Raw genomic sequence first — 19,497 nt, forward strand, 5'->3', positions numbered from 1 at the left:
ACCTCATGTTTCTGTATCAGTGGTGCTCAATATTTCATGTCAAGGACCCCCAACATGATATGTAATTGTCCCCATCTGAACATATGTTGTTCCAGTGACCCCCTCCCAGAAGCAAAGATTTGAGTTCAAAACGTTCACTCTGAAAGAATATACATTTTTGAGGCACATTTTCACGATTTTTCAAAAATAGCAGACCTACAAGCTCGTAGCGCGCCACTCGGTGGCGCGCTATGAGCTTGTAGATCTGCTATTTTTCAATAGCTAAAGTATAACATAATAGTTAAAACACCAAAAGGGGTTCCCGCACAAAATGGGTTAAGACACAGGGTTCTCAACGTGTGGGTCACGGCCCACAACGGGGCTGCCACGGGCCGCCAGGGTGGCCTTTATTGGAAAGGAGACGAAAATCTGACATTTAATTCAATTCATAAGATTATTGTGCCAGTTTAACCACATTCAACTACATTTTCTTTTTTTATCGCCCTCAGAACACCTTCGACACGAGTACGTACATCACCAATTTTTGCTATTATTACCCATATAGCTATTACGACTCAACACAATCCTGCCCATGCCCTGAGTCTAGGTGAGATCGTGGCGCCAGTGCCAAGAGAAAAGCGCAAAATAAGCAGAGAACGAGAGTCACTTCTACCCGACCCGGAAGTGATCTAGTCTGGATCTGTAGTCTAGCGACGGGCCTATAGGTGGTGGACGTATCGTCATGATTAGCGGAACTCGCGGAATTAGCGTAATTAGCGGAACATTCTGAACGGGAACCCCTTTTGGTGTTTTAAGCATTGTGTTATGCTTTAGCTGTTGGAAAAATATCAGATCTACAAGCTCTTATAGGTCTGCAATTTTTTGATAAATCGTGAAAATGTGCCTCAAATCTTTGCTTCTGGGGGGGGGGGGGGGGTGTCCCTGGAAGAACATATTTTCAGATGGGGTGGGCGGCCAATGTACTTTTTTGGGGTCCTTGACATATTATGTCAAGGACCTATGAAATATTGAGAACCACATTTTTAAAATAAATGTTTAGGCCTAAATGTTAATATAGGCTCTAAACATGGCACTTTATGCCATTCTGAGCATAAACGTGTACCTGTACCACAGATTATCATGTAGGTTGTTTCTACAACGTGAGGCCTGTGGATGCTAGCGGCGGAAGCTAACGGAGGCAAAATCAAATCTACGTGTTTCTCGTGGACGGCTATAAGATGTTAAATGTCTAAAACCTAAACCCCAACCCGAATATTGTTTCCTAAGTGTAAACCTAACTCTCTACTATACTTATTCTAGGGGTGCGTTCGGAAATGCGCCCTGAACGCACTGGTGTGCTCTCTTGTCTTCGTTTATTCAGTGCACTCGGTGCGTTGTCGTTCGAAAATCCAGTGCGCTGCGCACCGGGGTGTGCCGAGTGCACGCACTGAGCGACCCTACCCTGAAGCTGGGGTCGTCCACTGAGCGACCCTACCCTGAAGCTGGGGTCGTCCACTGAGCGACCCTACCCTGAAGCTGGGGTCGTCCACTGAGCGACCCTACCCTGAAGCTGGGGTTGTCCGGTGTGATTCATGTGAATGCGTCACAGCTGTGGTCGTTCGTAAATAAGGCACACTGAACGCACTCTGTGACGTCACCGCCCAGTACCAAACTCAACAAACTGACCACATTCCCGGTGCGCATTTCCAAACGCAACCTAGTATTCTAGTATATTGTTCTTGTGTGAGGACCAGGACAGTGTTGTCACACACTGGCGTCTGGCGTGCTAATCTGCTGAGGTTGATAGAGCAGGCTGAGTTTATTTGCCCCCGTGGTGTAATCATGTGTATTACAGGCAACTGGTACTTCATCAGCGAGGAGAAAATAACAGGCTTTAAAAAACTCACAATGAGCATCATGCAACTGGAGATAGTGTGTGAGTGTGTGTGTGTGTGTGTGTGTGTGTGTGTGTGTGCGCACGCACACGCACACACACAAGCAGAGATGAATAGGTAGGTGCACAAGCAGTGCATACATGAACTGACTGCAAGACTAACAGTGGACGCTCACACACATGCACGCACACACACTCACACGCACACAGATCACACGCACAGTCACACACACAGAGACAGACAGGAAGACAAGGAAAACACACACACACACACACACACACACACACACACACACACACACACACACACACACACACACACACACACACACACACACACACACACACACACACACACACACACACACACACACACACACACACACACACACACACACAAGCCTTCGTCGTTGTACAAACAAGCAGTGTGTGTCTGTCCACTGGCTGGCCGGACAACCAAAGGAATTGGTTGAGAAAATGTTTGGGCTGCAGTCAGATAACAATCACAGATTGAACAGCTGCACTGCTGAACACCCTTCAGTAAGTACTGTGACTCTCTAGACAGACGGGAGGTCCAGTATGCATATTATACATACAGTATGAATTGTACACACAAACATGCATGTCGTCGCTGTCGGGTGAAAACCTCGCATGTCCAAAACTGTCACTTCTCAGGAGATGTAAAGAATAACCTGTCTTCCAAAGTAGATCCAATGATCCTTAACACTTCTGATGCCCAGGACGTGTGGAGTGTGGACATATCCTTTGTGATGATATAAAATCCCTATTTTTGACAGCGGCCATTGCTAAGGCAATAAGGCAACGCCTTGCTCGTCCGTCCCGGAGCCGTTTTGCTGCGCACGCGGCCATTCACGTCCCGGTTTACGGCTGAAACCTTTCCTTATTTACTCTGAATCCGCGGCGCTGTCTATGTGGTTTCGATCAGAACGCAGATGTTCTGTCCTGAATTCTGACTTCATCATGCATCTCGTGTAGAATATTAAAATATCATCGGTATAACACCCGTGAAGGTGAAAGTAGGGAAGGGGCGTGGAAGTAGGAAGAGTGCTGTCCAAAAAAGGCTGCTGTATACCCTATACCCTATATTAATTTCATTGACATAAAATCTTGCAATGGGTCTGGTCCACAAGATTCGACCACCAAGATACCCATGTATCTGTCTAGATACTTCCTTAATGTTAACGAAGTCCACACCCACAACACCAGAGGGAGTGCAACGAACCATGTACAACCCAGATTCGGCACAAACAAGGGACTGCCACCAAAACTGCCACCAAAATGTGGAACGCCCTACCAACAGTCATTAAGACATGCAAATCGCTTGACTCCTTTAAAACCGCTCTCAAATGGCATCTACGGACGGCTGCAATTCGAAACTGGCCCCCGTAAAATCTGAATCTCCCACACCACCCTTTTTCCCCTCACTGTATACGTTTCTTTTCCCTTTTTACCTCCTTTATGATGAATTCCTGTTCTGTTCTTTGACTATATAGAAGTGTCTATTTGTACATCTCTAAATGTTTTGATGAATTGAACATGGTGGACCCTCTTGTAAACAAGCGTAATGCTTAATTGGGTCGTCCACTCACAGTTAACAGTCTTTGCATTGAGTGCTTGAAATGTACTGCAATTCTACAAACTGTTTAAGGTATATTCAGTGATTTCACTCAAAAAAACCCTCAGGTTTCGTTTTTAGCTAGGTGGCAAAGCCTTTCATCCAATCTAAGGTTTTTTGACCCCCCAGGGGTTAACTGGGGACAGGGAGGAACTCCTTATATGGTCAGCACACTCTATAGTAGAGAGGATTATCACAACAAAACAAAACAAAAGTGATATTTGAATTAAGTGAAATCACTGAATATATACCTTTAATAAATATTTCAAACAATCAATCAATCAATCAATAAAATGGCACGTCGTAAGGGCGAAAGGGCCTTTCTGTGTGGAGTTTGCATGTTCTCCCCGTGTCCCCTAGGGTAGGTACCCTCACAAAAACATGCAGTAATCCTGGTCACTAAACTGCCTCACCCTGGCCAGCCGGGGCGCCTGATGGAGGGGTAAGGAACTGGTTGGAATAACGTGTTCCTTCCATGCGCTACGTCCAACCAGGGAAACTCCCCCCTGTCAGGTGTAAAGGAGCAACTTGGACACTCATACATGAAGGAAGCATGAGTTCAAGTCCGTTGCTCTCCCCTTGTCCCCCATATATGGGGACTAGGTTGGTGGAGGGTGTGTAGAGCCCAGGATCACATTAGATGATTGACACAGGGGGTGAAAAATGGGTTACAAAATCGTGGGGAAGAAAATGTATATTAAAAAAAAAAAGGCACGTGGTCTCACCCTCCGGTGCACGCGGGCCGTGTTGTCCAGGAAGGTGGGCGACTGCAGCGGCTTGTTGTTGGGGGGCTCCCCCCTCCCCCCGCCGGGGACGGACGACGGCGACGTCGTCGTGGACAGGAGGGACTTCTCGGCGCGGAAGTGCAGCACGCTGGCCTCCAGGTCCAGGCAGTCCCGCCGGCTCTCCTTCAGGGCGTCCTGCCGCTGCTTGAAGGCCCGGTCGTTGGCGATGACCTGGGACAGAGGGATGCCGAACGCCTTGGGCGCCGACTCTATGGGACACGGAGGGAGAGAGAGAGAGAGAGAGAGAGAGAGAGAGAGAGAGAGAGAGAGAGAGAGAGAGAGAGAGAGAGAGAAGAGACACGAGGAGAAAAAAAGATTGGGGTTCTTTCTTTCATCCGTTTTATGTGCTACCTTGCAACACAAACTCCAGCTTTTCACCAGCGGAGAAAACCTTTTATTTATTTTTATCCAAAATGAGTTAATAGCACAGGCAGACTCTTCACATACTAGAGCATGTCTGAAAAAAGACATTTCCTTGGTGTAATGCTAGAGACCACAGAAGTGAACCTTTCAAGCCTGTTTTCTCAACTCGCTGTTTCTCTGCAAGACATTACTCTATAAGCCATGTCTCTAAAACTGGTGGGTCAATCTGAACAACCAATATGTCAATTTGAAGCTATGATTCCCTGCTTTCATATGACATGACAAAACGAAACGACAAAATTCAATGGCAGTCCCTCAGTAAAGTTTGGTCACAACTGTGTGTAATGAGTGGGCCTAAGTAGTGTGCGTAATTTGCAATATATGGCTTCAGATCAAAATCTTGATTGTTTCAAATGTTTGCCTTGATTGCGATGAATTAACTTTTTCATAATTGGCAAGTAGATTTGCAAGTAGATCTTCTATTTACACTATTGCTGTACGCAACGCCACCATTGTAGAATGTATTATAGACAGTCGATTATAAAAAAACACACCTGTGTGAACTGAGTGGTGCAATCCCCCCCCCCCCCCCCTTCCCCCACACCTCTCTCTCTCTCTCTTATTAGCAGGCACAGCAATACCCCTCTCTGTTTCTGGCGCCCCCTACTGGTATTATTAAGTCACATACTCGTGCTCACATACTCGTGCTCATGATACATGATACATGATACAGGTACACGGACATTGCTGGTTGTAGGAGTGGTTGCACCACTCAAAAAACAAAAAATGATGAATAGGTAGCACTAACTATGAGACCTAGCAGAACATGTCTGTCTGTGTGTGTGTGTGTGTGTGTGTGTGTGTGTGTGTGTGTGTGTGTGTGTGTGTGTGTGTGTCACGCTGTAACACCACCCGCCCGCCAGACTTAAAAACTTAAAAAAACTTTAAAAAACCCACAAAGTACGTAATTTATTCTAATTGTTATTGCAATTTACGAGCTGCGTTCGCTTTCCGCGTTCGCGCGTCTTACTCGTTTAGAACCAGTGATGTAAAGTGGATGTTTATAGAGAACACATTCCGCACAGCAGATACCATCGAAAAACAGGAAAACCGTTCCGAGCGCCCATTATCTTCCACAGACACACACAGGCCTGGAGAGCTCTTCATTATGTACAGCGGAGCCACTGTGATGCCGGGAATCCCTTGATGTCCCATCTGGGGGACCTCACGCTGTACACATGCATGCCTTACATAATAATAACCCTTTTGTGCACAGCTAACCCATGTACGGTACATTGCTTAGTGTGTGCGTACAAATCTTAGCCTGCAGACATGTGTGGAGATGAGACGATGTTGGTTCTCTGTTAGCAACACACAGACAGAGCATTAGGGGGAGGGTTCTGAGCCAACTCAGGTATACAGGGCTGCTAAATAGTTATTTCCCTCGGACAATCAGGTGTATGGATGAAGAAAATGTATAAGATTAGTAAAAACAAAAATAATAGCAGACCATAAAATAACTCGCATTTAAAATGATACGGATGCTTTCCTGGTTTTTAATGGGTTAATGCTGTTAACAGCTAAATGTGATCAACTAGCTTGTGTTACGCATTAAGTCTTTTCTGAGAAGAATGCCGTCGTAACCAACCCGACCATTCCGTGCTACCGTTTTTTCTTGCAACACAAGGGACACATTGAATGTTTTGGACACGTTGTCTGGCTATAAAAGCCCAACTCGGCAATTGACTCACAGATAATGTGTTTAAAAGGTTCAGGGTTTTAGTAGCGGCGGGGCCTTGGGCAGATTGGACCTGTGCGGCACCCAATTAAGGAATCAAAGAGCATTGCCTCCGAGTCGCCTGTGTTTTGCCTGTCCACTGCAAGGTTATATTAGTTAACTAAAACTTAACAAAAAAACGGAAACTAGAATTAACAAAACATTTTAGTTTAACTGAAACTAATAAAGAATTAAAATAAATTTAAAAACACGATAACTAAACTGAAACTGTATTGTGTGTCCTCAAAACGAACTAAAACTAACTGAAATTATAGACAAAATACCCTTAGTTTTTAGTTTTTTATCAATATTTATATGCCTTTCGGATATTTATAATATAATCCTCATTTTCTCCAACAAGTTTTACGGCAGTTTTCAGCACCGTACGGCAGTATGTAGCCACGCTAACTCTAAACCAAAGTACGAACAAAACTAAAACTAAACTATAACTAAACTAAAACTAAGCATTTTCACCAAAATCAAAACTAAATCAAAACTAGCAAACCCGCTCTAAAAACGAACTAAAACTGACTGAATTAGAAAAAAATGTCAAAACTAACTCAAACTAAACTATAATGAAAAAAACTAAACTATTATAACCGACTCCACTGGACACGTTAATATACAGTATACTGTGGCTTTCTGACCGTTTAGTTCAGGGGTGGGCAATTATTTTTACAATTATTTTTACAAGGGGCCGCATTAGCCCTCCAAATATTTTGGAGGGCCGGGCCAAAAGGCTGAACTTAATTATGCATAATATCAATTGTATTTCTATATAAAAAGCAGTAAATGGCCATTTATGATGATGTACAATAAGAGCGCCCCTCATTTCACATGGGTGTGATTTTTTTACTTTGTATTTGCATGCTTGAGACGTTTCCTTTCCCAGTTTAAAAACTATGTTTTTGTTTAAGTTACAAGTCATGTAAATACTAGCATTTTATTTTAACAATGAGAGGTAGCTCTTTTAATAGTTGTTCTTCCATGGAGGACCCTGGAGGTGCCACTTTCACAACCCACATGGCGCTCTGCTTACTATCAGCGTGAGATGAGCACTGTTGAGTCGCTCACAACCATTAAACAACAACGTTCTGAAAACACAATAACAAGCCAACCAGTGATGATATTGTTGAGACTTGGCACCCTGGCAGGCATTGATGTGCGCACGTTCTGCCAGATTTACTTTGTGGTTCAACGGTGTCGACTCGCGTGCCGAAAACAGACGATCCACAAGCTCACGGCGCATCGCCCAACCGTTCTGAACTTCAGAAGCATGATGCCACATTCGGGGCGCAACACCGCCTTACGATGCAGCAACACATATTTTAAGTTAACTTTATTGGCGAGGCGGGTTAGAGCTGGTTAAATAAAGCAATAAAGCATAATGGGATTTAAACTTGTCCTCCTGCGAGTAAGTTTGGTAATCATGCGCCTGCCATACCGTGTTGTGGAGCTGCATGCTTAGCTGGGCTTCATGGCCATTTGCATTCACCGACGCTGTTGTCACCAATAAATCCAAAAAGCCGAATTTTTCACATACAAGGGGGGTGAAGGAAGGAAGACAGGTTCTCAATCACACGCAATTCACGTGCACAGTTGACGTCCACCCATATGGTAATGAAAGTATGTTTTATTTTCAAATTATCAAGTAATCTTTTGCGGGCCGTACAATGCCCAGGTCTGGTTTAGTTAGTACATGGTTCTTTGACAGCCTGTGTTTCTTATAGCTTTAACCCAGTGGTTTTCAACCCCTTTCATATCAAGGTCCATTATTTATTCGTCCATTTGAATGATGGACCAATATTTGATGAGATTTAGCCTCTCAGACCTCAGACCCAAAATATTTTGTCGTCGTTGGATAACATTTTGTGCACAATTCCAACTCCATGATGTATTGACGTTGGTACCGTAGGGCAAACAGGCAAACATTGATCAATGTATAGCAATTCTTCTACATTCTCTAATTGTATAGACTTAGACTTAGCACACTTAGCACATCTACAAGCTCATAGCAGATCTAAAACTTGTAGAACTGCTATTTTTGAAAAACCTGTGAAAATGTGGCGCAAATCTTTGAATATATATTCTTTTAGAGAGAATGTTTTTAACGTTGCTTCTGGGGGGGTCCCTGGAACAACATATTTTCAGATGGGGGTCGGCGGTCAATTACATACTGTATATTTTTGGACCAAGAAAACATGTCAGGATTTAGACGACATTTGTAGAATCGTCCTCAGGTCAAAATGGGTTAAAATGTGTGAGGTATTATAATAGAATACTGACTCCCGAATTCATGGTCCAAGCAAATGTCAGGTCTTGTGGTTAAAAAAAGAAAGAAAAAACAGTACAGAGGGCAATGGAGACAAAGCAGCACTAAGCAGTCACTTAAAACACAGACGTGAACACAAACCAGTTTGCGTCTCTGGCTACTGCCTAATTGTTCAGACATTTTATGAGTTTCCTGAAGGAATTGTCTGTTATTAAAAGCTCAAAAGGGCCGACAGCAATATATTTAGGCATTGTGCAGTTTTAGCTACCGCTGTTGTTAACCGTAGAGTGAATGTAGTAGGTCTTTTGAGACGTTTTCCGTTTGGTGGACTTTACGATGCTATGCATGTCTAAACTAAACAACACTGTCTCCCACGAAGGAAGGACATTATGTCACCACTTTGTTACCATGCCGTCATTTCAAGTGAAGCCTATCTTTAACCCCATTTCAGAACCAGTGAAAATGCAATATCTACCAGTGGTGTACTGTAAAGTAACCAAGTCAATGTACTTACTTACAAGTACTGTACTTAACCCATTTAGGCCTGACGTTGAAATAAATAAAAAGCTTTCTGAAATAATTATATTTAAAGATTTGTGCCACATTTTCACAGTTTTTGAACTGTAGCGCGCCACCGAGTGGCGCGCTATGAGCTTGTAGATCTGCTATTTTTCAATAGCTAAAGCATGACATAATGCTATAAACACCAGGAGGGGTTCCCTCCTGGTGTAAAGTACAATTTTGAGGCATTTGTACTTTACTTGAGTATTTCTGATTTCCAATACTTTTACTTCTACTAAACTACATCTCAGAACCAAATATTGTACTTACATTTAACAACTTTTCTTGCAAAGTGTTGGAAGTTTGCGGAATCTTTTTTGAAAAGTCTCGGAAAGGTTGGTTAAGTGCTTAAAAAGTGGCATCACTTTAGTTTTTCCAAGAACAAAAGCGACAATACCAAGGAAGGAAGATGGCAGCCAATCAAGGAAGTGCACCTCCTCCACTTGTCAGCGCTCATTAAACCATTTAGACCTATACCATCGATTCTACAAATATCTTCTAAATCCTGACAGTTTTCTGAAAAACCCTATGTTTCTATGTCAGTGGTTCTATTTTCATGTCAAGGGACCCCCATATTTATATATATTTAGCCGCCGACCCCCCATCTGAAAATATGTTATTCCAGGAAACCCCTCAGAAGCAAAGATTTGAGTTAAAAAACGTTTGCTGTGAAAGAATATATATTCAAAGATTTGCGCCACATTTTCACAATTAAAAAAGAATAGCAGACCTACACGCTCGTAGCGCGGCACTCGGTGCCGCCGCGCTACGAGCTTGTAGATCTGCTATTTTTTTAATAGCTAAAGTTGAATAGCTATATATAACATAACGCTTAAAACACCAAAAGGGGGTTCCCGCCCAGAATTGGTTAAAGCCATCCTGTATGGCAGGCGGTGTCCTTATCGAGACCATTAAGGACCTCTGCGAGACTTCCCCCCATTCAACTGTATAGTTCCAAGTACCGTCCGTATAACCTGCTCGCTAATGGAGCGATTATCTTAAATCCTTGCATAAGCAAGTCCAGGAAAAAAACACTCCCCCCCCCCCTCCTTGTTATTACAGTAGCCTATAGTACAAATCCCTTATAATGCTTTTCCCACATTGTCTTTTAAATATTTTCCAAGTAACTCAAGCAATGTGCAACTGTTTACCGTTAATCCCGCGTCACGCCAGTCCACTGGGAGGTCTATATACTGCTCCTTCATGTGAGACACGGAGGCTAAAAATAGCAGATCTACAAGCTCAAAACGTGTCGCGCCGCGACACGTTTTGAGCTTGTAGATCGGAAATTTTTGAGGGGTGCAACCACTCCCAAGGAACAGCAATGTCCGTGTTCACCTATATGTGCCTATGTGTTGGTTAATGAGCACCAGTATAATGAGTACCAGTAGGGGCGCTGTTGTGCCAGAAACAGAGAGAGGGATAGTGCTGCACTGTTGCCTGCTAATGAGAGAGAGAGAGAGAGAGAGAGAGAGAGAGAGAGGTGTTCACACGGGTGTGATTTCTTGCTACGTTTGTGTGACACGGTAGTTAATAGTTCGACGAAATAGAGCATTCATTTAGGAAATAAATAGAAACGGTTACAAATTATGGAGATACTGTACAATGTTTGTGACAGACGGCAGCATGGCTGCATGTACTGTAACACTACTGTATTTATATTGAGCCAAACAAAGAGCATGAGCCACATAAACACACACCAGTGACCAATGTCGGCTGGGATGCCACAGAAGTTCTTTTTAGAAACAACACAGCGTCTTCCCGGAAATTATATTTTTAGAATTCTGCGTCATTTTATTCAAAAATAGAAGGAGGGTACTGTAACTTGAGGTAATATATATGTCTGTGTCCTTTATGTTGATAAGTTATCAACTTATGTTATAAGTTTCATGGCCTTGCATTTTGGTGCCATTTCTTATAACTCACAGTCGACTAACTGACCATGTCTTTGTGGAGTTGATGGAGGACATATACTGTACACTACAGGTAGAAGCCGTTGTGGCCAGGATTGCAAATAAACGTTTGCACAAGTCACTACGGACACAGGTCTCCTTATCTTTACCATGAGATGTTTAAAATACAGTATTTATAACCTATACTGTATATCGTTGTCTGTCCATTGAGCCGTATTTCAAAACCTTCAAGTAATGTGTCGTTTTCCAATACACCTTCATAATGACCAAAGCATTATGAAGGCACACGAAGACTTTGCGACCTGAACGTCTAGTTGAAAAAGGTCTCCATATATGGAGAAGTTACGTTTGGGATGTTAGTTTGTGGGGCATTCATTTTAGCATGAGTTGTAGATTATTCCATGGGTCCTTGGGGTGGTCCCCAGCAAAAGTGGTTAACATTATATCCTAATCATTTTAACCACGTTATCCATTTATATGTTGGCTATTCAAAAATAGCAGATCTGCTATTTTTGAAAATATTCGAAAAATATCAAAGATGTTTTTTACATTTTACATTTTGAAATATAGATCTCCTCTTTTCGGATGGTCACTGGCACAAAACATTTTCAGATGGGGATCCGCGGCCAAATGCATGTCCATTTGGGGATTTTTTTTACTTGGAAAGGTTAGCCTTGTTTTCATATACGTGACCACATATTGTTTCTCTTGCTAAATCTGCCCTCTGCAGGCACAGAAAATCCACCCCAGATCTTCCAGAAATGAAGCTGCAGAGCAGATATATTTATTATCAGTACAGTACAGACAGTACAGATGTCTCCCACATGGTTGTTGTTACTGACTCATGGGGGGAAATAACAGAAGCACTTTTAGAAGCACTTAAACACGCCCCAAGTAAAAAAAAGCACATGGACTTACAATGGCATCCCTATTCTGGGCATGCCAAGGATGAAAATAAGCAAACATTTGGCCAAAAATAGAAGATCTACAAGCTCATGAGTTAATTGGATCTGGCTGTTGATATAGAGGTTTGTGAATAAGGAGTAAGAATCCAATTGTGCACAGCATACAGTAGTTGAGTGCGGTGAAACTGCATTCCCTTTTTGTAAATTTTCCTTGTATAAATCATGACGATGATTGTTATTATTATTATTTGATGCTTCAATACTGTGAAGAATCTGAACAAAAAAAGTATTTGGTCTTTGTGAGGTGCCAGCCAATGGGAAAATCACTAATAATGGAAAAATACAATGTATAGCCGCACAATGTCCGTTTATTGTGGACATTGAGATGAGACCAACGTTTCTTGACAGACAAACTGTCTTCTTCAGGGTACAAGAACAATAGTATAGACTAGAGCGTCGCAGTCCTGCCCCCTTTCATGATGTGATGATGACGACAGACCCGGAAAAGCATTTCCCATGCATTTCTCCCCCACAGTGTTTATTTAAAGACCTTTTAAGCCTCACACGAAGCCAACTCGGATCGTGACAACTCATGACAACAAACAAAAAATGTTGGGGGCCTGGGGCCGAACAAATAATTAGAAAAAACAAAACAAAAACCTTTTGTACCCTGCCCTTTTTTTCTTCTTTCTAATTATGTGTTCGGCCCAAAAAAATTGTGTTGAGTTGTCACGATCCGATTTGGCTTCGTGTGAGGCTTATAAAAGGTCTTACTTTTTTAAACGTCTGTGGGAGAAATGCATGGGAATTACATGAAATTAAAATAATGTCACAAGTGACTGGCCAATATTGATAATTATATAATGCATGTTTAAATGGCCTAATCGAATAAATACAGAATAAACCTTGACCTTGCTCTCTGAGCAGTGTGTTGAGGGTGGTGGAGGCTATATCCTCACCTCTCTGACAGAGAGTTCAGGAGCTGCTGTTGAGACCCATACTGCCCTATATACAAGGCCGTAGCGTAATATCATTAATTTGCTGATATCTTATTTGGCTGAAAACACCTTGAAACACCTTTAACCCATTTTGGGCGGGGACCCCTTTTGGTGTTAGCACTATGTTATGCTTTAGCTATTGAAAAATAGCATAGCAAGCCGAGCTTGTAGGTCTGCTATTTTTGAAAAATCGGAGAACGACTGACATAGAAACATAGCGTTTTCAGAAAACTGTCAGGATGTAGAAGATAGTTTTAGAATCTGATCTCAGGTCAGTTTCCAAGCTTGGTGTCGAGTCTAGGAGGAGACTATATGGTGTTGGACACTGAGTAATCTATAAACAGCATTTAGCATGTAGGAGTTCCTCTTCTTCGGGTTGGGGAGAGGGCAGTGTGTTGGAGGGGGCAGTGTGTGACGTGTTTTGGCTATGGTGTTATCTTTTGGGCGGTGAAGCAAATCGTCCATGTCCATAAAAACCCATGCCAGCTGGGTATAATTATATGTGCATGCTCTGAATATCTTGACCTGGCATCAGGCCCGCAGCCGCTTTCCAAGTGTGTGTGTGTGTGTGTGTGTGTGTGTGTGTGCGTGCATGTGATATTAACTCACCTCTCTCCTTCTTTTCCTTGGAAAACGAGTCAAACTTTCTGCGTATGGATTTTCTCCGTTTATTCGTTTCTGCAAAAAAACATTAATCAGAATAATTAATTGAACGCACACACACACACATTTTAATCATTTATTTAGGTCCACATAAGAGATACAATACAATACAAGGACACAAATATTTACAAGGTGCTGTACAGAGTGCAATCAGCAAATCCCGGACAAATACCCACACACCCTTCAGAGGTAAAAGTAACAGTGTCACTCACGCACACGCACACACACACACACTCTAAGAATATAAGAAAAGTGATAAAAAGAAAAAAAGATGAACCCTCCCTGGGGGTGTCAATCTCCATCGTTGAGAGACGCTGAATAGTCGTTATTTCTGCATGTACTATTCTTTGGAAGTCACAGGATCATTCAGAAGGGAAGAGCAGAGCAGAGCAGTACAGTACAGTACACTAGTACACTACACACACGTCAACAGCGGTTCTGTGTGTTGGATTGAAATGACGTATCTATACTCACAAACAACATGCGTCAATGGCAGTCAATTAATTAACATCAAAACAAGCCATATACTGTAAGGATTTCTATTCCGCAGTGTGATTCATGCACGGCCTTGTCTTTTAACCCATTTTGGGGTCGGGAACCCATTTCGGTGTTAGCATTATGTCATGCTTTATAGCTATTGAGAAATAGCAGATATACAAGCTCATAGCGTGCCACCGAGTGGCGCGCTACGAGCTTGTAGGTCTGCTATTTTTTCCGAAAAATCGAAGAACCACTGACATGGAAACGTAGCTTTTTCAGAAAACTGTCAGGATGTAGAAGACTTTTTTTTTAATCTGATCTCAGGTCAGAATGGGTTAACGAGAGCCGATGAAGAGACACCGAGCGAGACACACGTCAGTGGAAAAGGTTTCCAGATGACCCATTCTGAACGGGAAACCATTTTGGTGTTATGCTTTAGCTATTGAAAAATAGCAGATCTACAAGCTCATACAGCGCCACCGAGTGGCGCGCTACGAGCTTGTAGGTCTGCTATTTTTGAAAAATCGATTTTTTAATCTGATCTCAGGTCAGAATGGGTTAATCAGACCAGTGTGTGTCCAGTGGAAACCTCATATGAATCTGATCTCAGGTCAGAATGGGATAAAGACATGATGACGCGCTGTGGGTCTGGTCATCCTCTATGTCTGTAATGACTGAGACGGTGAGACTGCTTCATTCACTGCATTCAGAACAAGTTACTGTGCTGCTGACGTCAATTCAGTTGCACAACATACTGTAGTACAGTAATGATCAATACACTTTCTGAAATCTATCTCCATATGAATATGAGTCACGCTACAGTATACGTTCAACCGCGTTTCTCTCGCACGCACGCACGCGCGCACACGCGCACACGCACACACACAGTACCAAATAGCAAACAACAAAGTTCCTAATTCCTATCACCCCTTTGAGCTGAAATTAACTTATAATTGTCCGATTCTATCTCGCTCTCTCACACACACACACACACTACCAAAAAGCAAACAACAAAGTTCCTATCACCTTTGAGCTCAAATTAACTTATAATTGTCCGATTCTATGTCCGATTCTATCTCGCTCGCACGCACGCACACGCACACACACACACACACACACACACACACACACACACACACACACACACACACACACACACACACACACACACACACACACACACACACACACACACACACACACACACACACACACACACACACACACACACACACTTTCTTCTTATAGCCCACCCCCCACCCCACCCACCCAGCAGCCAACTGAAACGGTCCTTATTATATGTGTGTTTATGTCTGTGTGCGGTTCAGAGAGAAGTAGACAAGAATAGCTCACAGCAACAAAAAGCCTTTTGTTTGTTTGAAGAACCCTGCAGTTTAATGACTGCACCTCCGCACACAGCCACAGGACAGCGTGCGTGCGTGCGTGCATGCGTGCGGTTCAGGCAGTTGTGTAACATGGGACAAGATGCACTATATTCCATACAAAAGCAAGCAGATATGTGTATATGTGTCACGGTCCGTGACATGTGTTATGTTTTCTAGTGTTCCTTAGTTTTTGTTGGTGTTTTACTTTTCTGTTGTGCTCTTGTGATTGACAATAATATGACAATTATGTGCACTCGCGAGAGTGGACAAGTGGTGAAAACTAGCACATGTGCTAACACACTGTAAACGATGAGGGGCGCTCTTATCATTATACATCATCATTAGGCATGTAACGATACACTCAACTCACGATACGTATCACGATATGAGGTTCACGATACGATTTTTCACGACAATGATTTTCCAGACCTTTTTTTTTTTTTTTTTTATGATTTATCTTCCCCCCAAAGCTTTTTTCACATTTTTTATTCAACTACATTGCAAAGATAATTGCCTTCCTTGATGTATTAATGAGCATCAATAACGACCATCACCTGGGCACAGTCACAGACGCATATATACAGTTCCCCTCTCCAGGCTTCTACTGTCTCATTTCTCTCCAAAATCATGTGAATGTGATGGAATATGATTACAGCTGACATTTCTTATCACACACTAGCCCCCCCTAAAAAAACTAAAACAAAAATAATGTTTTTTGTTTTTTTGGAAAATCGATTTTTTGTTTTATAAATCGATACATTTCGTCGGGATATAATATCGATATATCGCGATATACGATATATCGTTACATGCCTAATCATCATACATCATCTCAAGAACAACTGAATTCATGGGATTGGTTTTAGCCGATTTGCTCGTCTACACATATGACGTACATTTTCCCTTCATTGTCAATGGGAATTTAATGTTTGTGTAAGACGAAAATCGACACAAATAGCTGAATATATAGGAGACGATAGCGCCGCTCAAAAACGAGGCTTTGCTAAAAGCAATAACTGAGTGGGTGCATGTCTGTGTGTGGCGAGTCAAGCCCGCCGTTTCACGATGTTTAACACATTCTGACCTGAGATCAGATTAAAAAAATGTCTTCTGCATCCTGACAGTTTTCCATTCTGACCTGAGATCAGATTAAAACTAGAAAAAGTGCCCTTCTGGGCACAGGTCTCCACCAGGTTATCCACAGATCCGTGCAGTTAGAGGTAAAAACACTTTTCGGCCAGTTATAGCGCCACCTTGAGGCTGAGTTGAAATTGTTCATGTGGCATTTTGTCCTCGGCCTAGTGGGAATGTGGGTGCACAATTTCACGGAAATCACGCGATGTGTTCATGATTTGCAGCATTTTGTTTGAAACTGAGCACTCCTGTGAACTTTGGAAGCCAATCTTAACCAATCAGGATGGAGTGTGAGAAATATGAAAGACCGGTTTGGTTGAATGGCTCTAGAGAGACTGTGTACCAATTTGCGTGATGTTTGGACAAAATCTGTAGGTGTGCTGTGCAAAAACCTGTTTTGCACAAAGCGGCCTCCTGGTGGCGCTATAACAGGCCGTTCTGGAAAGTTTGGGGCAGAGGTTCATGGTTGGCATCCAGGGAGTGTGTGTGCAAAATTTGGCATCGACCGGGTTAACGGTGGCTGAGATTAGCTGGTCACGGACGGACGGACACACGGACACACGGACACACGGACGGACGGACGGACGGAGTGCAAAACATACTCTCCCCATGCCTTCGGCTGGTGGAGACAAAAATGTCTTCTGCATCCTGACAGTTTTCCATTCTGACCTGAGATCAGATTCTAAAAAATGTGTTCTACGTCAGTCGCTCTTCGATTTTTCAAAAATAGCAGACCTACAAGCTCGTAGCGCGCCACTCGGTGGTGAGCTTGTAGATCTGCTATTTTTCAATAGCTAAAGCATAGCATAATGCTAACACCAAAAGGGGTGCCCGCACAAAATGGGTTAACTCCTGTGTATGTTGGGGCTTATAGGCAAAGACGGTGTTTTAGCATCAGGCTAATCCGAGGTCAGCGCTCTCTCCTCCGGTCTTATACTGTAGGAGGAGGAGGAATGCTTGGCGCCCGCTTCCCAGATCTAGCCCGATATCCGGAATGCTTGGAACACCATAGCCAAGGGGGGAATGCTGGGAATTCTGCTCTCTCTCTCCCCGAAGAGGAGAGGAGATTGGGGGAATCTAATGTGAAATTCATGTTCAAAGAGAGAGAGAGAGAGAGAGAGAGAGAGGTGCACTGGGTCACTGAGTAGTCTACGTGTGTGTGTGTGTGTGTGTGTGTGTGTGTGTGTGTGTGTGTGTGTGTGCGACTGTGCGTGCGTGCGTGTTGTCAAACTCCCATGGCTACAGGAAATTAAAGTTTATTTGCCGGGAACGTGACCCTGCACATCACACACTCCCCCTAGAGCACTAATGTCTCACCACCGCTGATTCCAAGCTTGTGAGTGCTTGGTTTTAGTTTTAGGTTTTAGTTTTAGTTTAGTTTATTTGATTACCCTTCAGTTTCAAATACAATATTTACACAACAATGAATGGAAGCTGTTACAAAACGTGAAGTGCATCTGTGTACTGTACATGTGGGTGTAAATATACAGTACTAGAAGCTCATGTCTATATGCTGGCGGTGCGATCTGAGTGCGATACTTTAGCACAATAAATCTTGTTTTTCTCTTCGGGGGGGGGGGGGGGGGGGGGTCCTCCTGCCTGGCCCAAAACATTTACATATCATTTTGGGGGTCCTTCCTTGGCACGGAAATATATATATATATTGAGAACCACCACTGACTTAGAAGGCATTGTTTTGCAGAATCTTAATGGATTAAGATCGACAGACAAAACGAAGTGAAAGAGAAGCTCAGACAGACAGACAGACAGGCAGACAGACAGACAGACAGAGGTGAAAGCAGCATGAGAATGAACCTCGAGACGCACCAAATAAGAGCAAAGCGTGACTCAACACAACGGAGCCATTTCACCAAGAATTCACCCATCATGCCATGCCAGGAGCCCACACACACACACACACGTCGCACACGCACACACAGAGCGCATGCCTAATGAAAACAAGCTTAAGAGTCTCTCTGTTAGGATTCCTGCTGGGTCACAGCTATGGACAACCTAACCTCCTAGGGAGAGGAATGGACATATCAGAAAAAGGAGAGAGAGAGAGAGAGAGAGAGACCATAGACAGACACTTATAAAACAGAAGGGAAGAGAGTGAGAGAGAGACCATAGACAGACACTTATAAAACAGAAGGGAAGCAGAACAGAAAACACTCAGAACGAGAGAGAGAGAGAGAGAGAGAGAGAGAGAGACCCCAGGGGAGGAAAGTTGAAGGAATATTCCCACAGTTCCAACTCAGGTCTTTGTCCCACAGTCAGAGATCTGAACGGGTTCAGGGTTTATCTCTGTAATGAAATGGCTCGTTTCAATACCGAGAGACCACATTCTGCACCGACAATGATTTGTGACATACAAAAAAAAAAAACGATTGCAGTGTTTTATGTTTAATTTGCTGTAATTGGAAAAAAAAGGCTTTAATTGTACGAGTTTGCTCCGGGGCCAATTCCTTCTTCCTAAACAAAATCACACTCGTGTTATGTGGGGGGGGAAGCCTGTTAACCCATTCTGACCTGAGATCAGATTCTAAAAATGTCTTCTATATCCTGACAGTTTTCTGAAAAAGCTATGTTTCTATGTCAGTCGTTCTTCGATTTTTCAAAAATAGCAGACCTACAAGCTCATAGCGCGCTATGAGCTTGTAGATCTGCTATTTTTCAATAGCTAAAGCATAGCATAATGCTAACACTTGTATTCACAATGCAGATTCACTGCCACTATACGTATACACGTTGC

The 19,497-nt window shown here is 43.0% G+C and overlaps 1 protein-coding gene across 2 annotated transcripts in view; it reads right to left on the reverse strand.

The window, feature by feature from the left end:
- arhgap36 (Rho GTPase activating protein 36) overlaps window positions 1–19,497 on the reverse strand; it is a 117,461-nt gene that overhangs the window by 17,904 nt on the left and 80,060 nt on the right. For both annotated transcript variants that reach the window (XM_083788733.1, XM_083788734.1), the window contains exons 3-4: window positions 13,693–13,761; window positions 4,235–4,503 (exon numbers count right to left, since the gene is read on the reverse strand). In XM_083788733.1, coding sequence (XP_083644859.1) covers window positions 4,235–4,503; window positions 13,693–13,761 — 338 coding nt within the window. The remainder of the gene's footprint in view (window positions 1–4,234; window positions 4,504–13,692; window positions 13,762–19,497) is intronic.

Source organism: Protomyctophum parallelum (genome assembly GCF_964188405.1).
Source record: "Protomyctophum parallelum genome assembly, chromosome: 18".
In the NCBI taxonomy this organism is placed as follows: Eukaryota; Metazoa; Chordata; class Actinopteri; order Myctophiformes; family Myctophidae; genus Protomyctophum; species Protomyctophum parallelum.